Source organism: Myotis davidii, unplaced genomic scaffold (assembly GCF_000327345.1).
Source record: "Myotis davidii unplaced genomic scaffold, ASM32734v1 scaffold4287, whole genome shotgun sequence".
Classification (NCBI taxonomy): Eukaryota; Metazoa; Chordata; class Mammalia; order Chiroptera; family Vespertilionidae; genus Myotis; species Myotis davidii.
This window is the reverse complement of record NW_006297499.1, coordinates 10,723-18,901: the sequence shown is the minus strand read 5'-3', so window position 1 is coordinate 18,901 and position 8,179 is coordinate 10,723. Positions and strand designations below refer to the sequence as shown.

At 40.8% G+C, this 8,179-nt stretch overlaps 1 protein-coding gene across 1 annotated transcript; it reads right to left on the bottom strand.

Moving 5' to 3' along the window:
• Positions 1–4,772: 4,772 nt before the first annotated feature.
• Positions 4,773–5,629, bottom strand: LOC102770900 (olfactory receptor 1J4-like; the record flags this gene model as incomplete). The annotated part of the gene is made up of 1 exon (XM_006773208.1): positions 4,773–5,629. A coding segment is annotated over one exon (857 nt), but the record flags the coding sequence as incomplete, so codon positions are not given.
• Positions 5,630–8,179: the final 2,550 nt, after the last annotated feature.

Sequence of the window (8,179 nt, the reverse complement as noted above, 5' to 3'; positions counted from 1 at the left end):
CCCCCCCCACAAGCCAGGAGGTGACTTGTCTGCTTGTCTGCACTCCCTAAAACAAGACTGTGGATCAGATACCTAGCAAACACACACACACGTGCACGCGCACACACGCACAAACCTATAAAACAACATGTACCCAAGCATACACAATCCATACACACACACACAGAATCATGGACACAGAGTCTCACACATGAACCCACTGGCACACATGCAGGTCAATCACCAAGTGCAGATTTCCAGCTCCTCTCACCTGGGCTCATTGGTGAGTTCAGACACCTTCTGCTCCAGATTATCGCTCATCTCCTCAGGTTTTCTTCATGAGACCTAACATCAGACACACAGCTATGGCCTTGGCCCTTCTACACACTTTCCTTTTCCTTAACCAGCTCCAGAGAAATGAGTCCACAGATGACACTTACCTACTAATGAGAAACTGCAGCCAAGTCCCCAAGCTTGTAGCTAATTTCTGACTGCCTTTTGGGAGCTGTGTGTCCAAGAACCAGAGGGACTGGAGTCTTAGGGGATTCCAGTCATGCCCTGGACTGCTTTGTTCTTGGGCATTGCTCCAGCTGGGACAAAGTTTTTTCAGCTTTTTATTTTGAAATGGTTTCAAAGATTTAGAAAGGTTGTGAAAATGCTATCAAGAAAACCTGGACAGGCTTCAGTCAGATTCCTTAATGGTTAACCTTTTATGATGTTTACCTTCTATGTGTGTCTACATATCCTATCTAATAATAGACAAACAAGTAATTGACCATACCTTTGCTACACCTCCCATTGGCTAATCAGCTCAAAATGCAAATTAACCCCCCAAAAAGGTGGCCTCTAATTTGCATACTGCAGGTGGGGCCAGCAGTGCACGATGTTGCATACTGCAGGTGGGGCCAGCAGCACACAATGCTGCCCGCAGCACCCGGGCCCCGGACCCCTGACCCGGTGAGGCAGGGCTGGCAGCGCGGGACACTGCCCGTGACACACGGGCCCTGGATCCCTGACCCGGTGTGGTGGGGCCGGTAGCACCTGACGCTGCCCAGGGGATCGGGGCCTTGGATCTGTGACATGGTGAGGGAGCAAAGCAGCGGAGAAGGAAGAGATCCCAGGTGGCAGAGAAGGGAGGTAGCCGAGGGCTAAGGGGTGAAGGGAGGGAGCGAGGCAACGGAGAATGGAGTGAAGCCCGCCTTGGTGGGCTTCGCTCCCTTTGCTTCGCTCAGGCCTCAGGAAGCCCTATTCTTGCAGCAATAGGCCTGAGGAAGCCCTATTCTTGCAGGAATCTTCCTGCAATGGGCCTCTAGTATATATATGTTTCAGGCTTTGTTTTCAGCATTTGTTTTCAGCATATGCCACAGTGCATATAAGTAAGCTTGTGATGTTAATTTTTCCAATTACTAGAGTTTTTATCCTTGATCATTTGGTTAAGGTGGTATCTGTACTATAATGTTACCATTTAAAGTTACTCTTTTAAATTTGTAATTAATAGGTATCATTTGGGTAGTTATTTTGATACTATAACATTAACATTTTTCCTATTAAAATCTCACCCACTATGTTTCACATCCATTGCTGATGCCTGTGTGCTAGTGGGTGTATGTGTGAGACTCTGTCCATGACTCTGTGTGTGTGTACATGGATTGTGTATGCTTGGGTACATGTTGTTTTAAAGGGGTGTGTGTGTGTGTGTGTTTGCCAGGTATCTGATCCACAGTCTTGTTTTAGGGTGTGCAGACAAGTAGACAAGTTACCTTCTGGCTTGCGGTGAGGGATTCCTGATTCATGTCTGTGATCATATGGCAAATATGGAGGTCTAATGGGGAGTTTTCTAATTCTATCACTTCTTCTTCCTTTTTAGTTGCATTCTTTTTTTATGAAAAAAATTTTAATGTTGATATTATTGCAGACTTGTCCCTTGCCACCTCTCCTCCCCCATTTTTTGGAATTCATTATAATATTGTTTGTGTCCATGAGGTATGCAAATATGTTCTTTAGCTAATACTTTCAGCTTCTTTATCTAGTCACTCCAAGCCTTCTCCCCTCTGGTTTCTGCCTTTCTGTTCTATGTATCCATGCTTCTGATTCCGTCTTGTTCATCACTTTATTTGTTCGTTAGACTCCACATATTAGTGAAATCATGTGGTATTTGTATTTCTCTGACTTGCTTATTTTGTTTAGCATAATACTCTCCAGGTCCATCTATGCTGTTGCAAAGGGTAAGAGTTCCTTCTTTTATACAGCCATGTAGTGTTCCATTTTGTAAATGTACCACAGCTTTTTTATCCACACATCTGCTGATGGACACGTGGGCTGTTTTCAGATCTTAACAAATGTAAATAGTTTTGCTATGAACACAGGGGTGCATCTAATTTTTTTTGTGTTTTGGAATTATTAGGATATATTCCCAGAAGAGGGATCGCTGGGTCTAAAGGCAGCTCCATTTTTAATTTTTTGAGGAAACTCCATGCTGTTATCCACTATGGCTGCACAAGATTGCATTCCCAGTAACAGTGCCCTAGTGTTTTCTTGTCTCCACAACCTTGCTAGCAGTTGTTGTTTGTTGATTTATTGATAGGAACCATTCTGGCAGGTGTAAGTTGATATTCCTTTATAAGACAGAACTTATCCTTATTCTGCAGTCATTTCTTTATTCATTGATATCATTATGGATACATGGATTATTATTCTCTGAGTTATAATACATTGCCAGTGTTATTTATTGTGAAGCTTTCGGTGTCTTCCTTACTTACAAAGATGCTAAATGATCACAGAGAAGCCAACAAGAAAATATGTATAAAAGAGACACTGGAAGGAAAAATCAGAAATTAAGAAACTAAAGGAAGTTTTTACCATGGGAGATAGGTCAGGAATGGCACAGAAAGAATGGGGAAAGGGAACAGTATAGATGTTCATATAAACCTATAAATTGCAATCTATTTATACATTTTTTAAACCCATGATTTCTGACTGATAGCTCCAATTCTGGTTTGACACCATAGCGTCCTTTCCAGCCTCTCTTTTTCCATGTACAGAGCTCCTTTCCCAAGAGTGAGAGTGAAACCTTTCCTCCGTGTTTATTTAGTTGCTGAGTCTTTGGATATATGGTGACTTGTTTCAGAATCTTGAACTCACACCACTGTTAATGATGCTCAACAGCCAATAACATGTTTAGACTATTTTTAATTGTGGGAGTATATAGACAAAACTCTGGGTTTAAGAATTGCTTAGATTTTTTATTTTATTTCCCTCTTTAGTCTAATTTTGGAGTTAATTTGAAATATAATTTCAGGTCATTTGTATTGTTTTAATCTATTTTGCTTTACTCACCACCTCTCCTATTTATTTGTTAGTGGCAAAATGCAGCATAGTCAAAACTACTAAAAAAATCCAACTCATCTTGCCATCCCTTCTGCCCACCTCCTGTGGGTAAACAATCTCAGATTCTGATTTATTCTTCCTGTGCTTCTTTCTGCTCAAATGGGCAGACACATGTGTACTTTATTCCCCTTCATTGTTACATAAAGAGGAACGTGCTATCGTGCTCTTTCACACATGGCTGTTTTTCATTCAGCTATATATCTGCATATTTCTCCACATTGCTTCATAGATACCTTTGCTTTTATTTGATTCACGTTTGCAAAATACTCAATTGGTGTTCTCTAGAGTGTTCTTTAGTGGTCATAAAATGAGATATTGGTGATGAGTGCCCTAAATGCCACTCAGATGGCAAAAAGAAAGTAGGAAGTGATATCTGTGTATAGCACAGAAAACAATTATAAAACCATAAAAATAATAATGTATATTTAATATGTTAATTGAGAGAAAATTGAATTTTAAAGTATTTACTTAAAATGGAGGAATAGGAGAGAAGGTATCTGTGAAACAGATATATCAAATAAAAAACAGAGTAGTATGGAATATATAAATACAAATATATTATGATTACATGTTTATAGACAATATTCTCCAAAAATATAATAATTGTTGCCTTACATAGAATGAACAAAAACCAGCATTACATTTCTAACCATGCACACCTGAGAGACATAAGGACAAAGAAAAGTTTAAAGTGATGAAAAAGAAATACCATTTAAACACTAACCATGCATAAGCTGAATCTTGACCAGCTACACTATACTGGTTTCTATATCTCTATCTATATCTATATATCTGCATCTATATCTATGGATATGAATATCTATACAGTTATCAGAAGTAGATGATGTTAAGTTAGCACCCACTACTAGAAACTTTTCCTAATAATAAACAAGATGGTTTGATCTTAAATGCATTTTTAAAAACTCCATCCCTCTTCTTTTCTAACAACTAGGCTTTGTAGCACATCATTTTCATAGTGTAATTATTCTCACCATGGCTGATTGCAGTCAGACAACATGATGTCATTGATTGTGAATTAGGAAGAGATGTGCACAATCAGCTTTAAGCCAGCATAAAGAAAAACTGTTCAAAAAAAGAGAAAGATCACCAGGAGCAGATCATGCTGCTAAATAAGTGAGTCTTCTATAGCATAAAATTTTAAAACTGAATAAACAAAAAATCAGATATCTCAAAACAGAATGAGACAAACCAAATTATGATTGTGTAACAGGTTTGCGTGGGATTTTACACATATAAGAATTGATGGAAAGCAAAAACTATCAATTATGAATAAAATATTATTAATAATCCTAGAAGCAAATGTGACCATATAAACAACATTTATACATGACAAGATGATGTATAAACTATGAAAGAAATATAGAGGTGTCAGTGATACAATAATTTTAGGAGCTATATCTCACTCTGCTCCTGATTGCAACAAGAGGATTTAATGATTGCTGCTTAAAGAACTTGATCCTATTGACACACATCTCTAAGGCCTGTTTTATATCTCTGTTCCTCAGGCTGTAGATGAAGGGGTTCAGCATGGGGGTAACTATTGTATACATGACCGAAGCAATTATGTCTTTGGAACCCCACGATGAGGAGGAGGAAAAGTAAACACCTGTAGATGTACCATAGTATAAAAACACCACAGAAAGATGGGAGCCACAGGAAGAAAAGGCTTTAAGGATTCTCTTAGTGGAGGGCACCCTCAGGATGATGGTCCCTATACAGATATAGGAGCCCAAAATAACACCAAAACATAAAAATAAAATCATTCCTCCCTCGGTGAATATGACCAGCTCATTGAGGAAGGTGTCTGAGCAGCTCAGCTTCAGGAGTGCAGCGAGGTCACAGAAGTAGTGGATGATGGCATTGTCAGCACAGAAAGACAGTCGGACCAAGAGGAGGGTGTGCAAAAGGGCAATGATACAGGAGAGAATCCAGGAGCCAGCCACCAGCAGAACACACAGAACTTCCTTCATGATGGTGGTGTAGTGTAGAGGGTGACAGATGGCCACATACCTGTCATATGCCATCACAGCCAAAAGAAAATTGTCAAGACCAACAAAAAGTATGAAAAAATACAACTGAGAAATGCATCCCCCATAGGAGATGGATTGTTGCTGAGTCTGCATGTTCATGAGCTTCTTAGGGACAGTGACAGAGGAGAGAAAAATGTCAGAGAAGGCCAAGTGGCTGAGGAAGAAGTACATGGGCGTGTGCAGGCGAGAGTCCAGCCTGATGAGCAGGATGTCTCAGGCCTCATGCTGCTCTTCTGTCTGCTGGGGATGAAGAAGGCTTGGGAGTCTGAGGAACCTAGAAAGGATGAACAGGACATCTCATCTCATACTGTCATTAATGGAAAACCATTAAATTTTAAATATTTTCCTATTAATTTCTCACACCTGTGGAGGTATGCCTCTTCCCTCTCTCCCACCCTGGCTCCAGGTAAACATTAAACCTCCAAAGTAGTCACAAGACCTCATCATAGAGAAGTAAGAGGGGTTCACTGTTTATTCAAATATTACTTTTAACATCACGTCTGTGTCGGAAACTCTACTAAGGACTCAGATGCACCAGTGAGCAAGAAAAGCAAGGTGCCCACCTCTATGAGTTTACATCTTAATGAGTATGAAGGGTTCATTTCTACACCAAGCCAGAGCCAAACCATAATAACTCACTGTGGCAGGAATGGAAGGTGGTGTCGGTTGTTTCTGCCTTAAAGTAACGTGAGACTCCAATGCTGAGTGGGTGTTGTTGGAGCATTGTCAGACCTCCTGCGAACCTGCCGGCTCCCATTGACCCTCAGCTGTAAACTCAGGGACACTCTGGAAATGGGTGGCCATTGAAACCCACTTGAGGCCAGAATATCTTCAAAACCAGAAGAGTAACAAAGTATCTTTCATAATAATGCTGAACATTTAGATGAACATTTGGGTACCAGGCTAAGGACTTTACCTAATTAAATCCATACATCAGCCTTACATTCCCAAATTTTAAAACCTCTTCACAGCTGCTCTAAGGATTTGTATTCTTTGACCAATTTTAGTTTTAAAGAAATAGAAACATAAATGACACAAGTTCTGTAAGCACACTGCAGTACAACAGGGACAGAATGGCGCACAAATACACATGTGTATATCAGTATCTAGTACATATGTGATATGTACTATATAGCTTGATATATTTGTATTACCATTTTCTGTAAATTAAAAATCGCCAACTGTTAGCTACCTCTTGGGGTTCAGCATAATATATCTGTGTGATCAGAACCCATGCTCTTAACTGTTACACAGGGACACTTCCCTTTTCTTGCTTAGGAGCTATGCACAATATATTATTTTAGAGCTGTGAGGACCCAAAGTTGTCCAAAATTTTTTATTCCCTTTATTAGATAATTATAGTCCTTCATATTTATTTACTTTCCAACTGACAAAGAATTCTCAAATACATTAAGGTCTATTTATGCAATAACTATTTACTAAGAGTGTCTGCAAGATTCACAAAACTTGATTCATTCTTTCCATTTTATAGACGTGAAAGTGAGACCAATGCTTTATATAACTTCCCTAAGGTCTCATCACTTATAGATGTGAAAGTAAGACCAATGTTTTATATGACTTCCCCAAGGTCTCATCACTATTTAAAGCTAATTCTGCCCAACACCTTCCACATACCATGATGCCTGGAGATATGGTTAGTTTGTTTGTTTGTTTCCCTGGGATGTTTAGTAAAAATAAAGAAAAGATTGGAAAATTTTGAGCAACTCAATCACACTCAGGTACATAACAATGAGAGCAGATCCATTTCAAGAAACTGGGTATTGCTTAGAATTTGAGTACCTTAAGTAATGGTGCCCCAGAAGGAGGATACTTTAGGAAATACTTGAGTCATGGGTACACACAGACCCACACACAGAGACACACACACACAGCTGATTTGAGAATGTCAGGCACACCTGCTCAAATTTCCATTCTAGAGGAAGAATAGCCAATATGTGTTTCATTTCACAAACACTCATATGCATACATACAAGTCAGAATTAACACAAAGTTGGACATACATAACGTCTATACTAATAAAAGAGTAATATGCTAATTAGACTGGATAGACCAGAAGTCTTCTGGATGTCATTCTGGACATCATTCCTGGCAAAACTGGGCCTGGGAAAAACCGCCTGAGGTCCTGAGTGCCTGTGGCTGGCCAAGGGGGAAGCCACCCAGGGTCCTGTGTCCAGGCAGTCAGCTTGGACGAAGCTGGCCCGGGTCCCAGGATCCTGCAGCTGGCCAGAGGAAGGGAAGCTCGGGTCCAGTTGCCTGCGGCCAGATGAAGGAGGGAAGCCTGGGTCCCAGGTGCAGGGGCTGAGTCAGAGGCAGTTAGGGGTGATCAGGCAGGCAGGTGGGCAGTTAGGGATGATTAGGCAGGTAGGCAGAGGCAATTAGGGGTGATCAGGCAGGCAGACAGGCAGAGTGGTTGGGGTGATCAGGCAGGCAAGTGGTTAGGAGCCAGCAGTCCCCGATTACAAGAGGGTGCAGGTTGAGCTGAGGAACCCAACCCTCCCGTGCATGAATTTCATGCACCAGTACTCTAGTCTATAATAATAGAAGGGTAATGTGCTAATTAGACCAGATGTCCTTCTGGGCATCATTCTGGAAAAAGCTGGAAGGAAGCCGGAGTCCTGGGTGCCAGAGGGAATCCAGTTCCAGCAGCCAGGGAAAGGGAGGCCTACTCTGGCACGAATTTTCGTGCATCGGGCCTCTAGTACAATAATATACTTCTCAATCCAAAACATACTCACAATTCA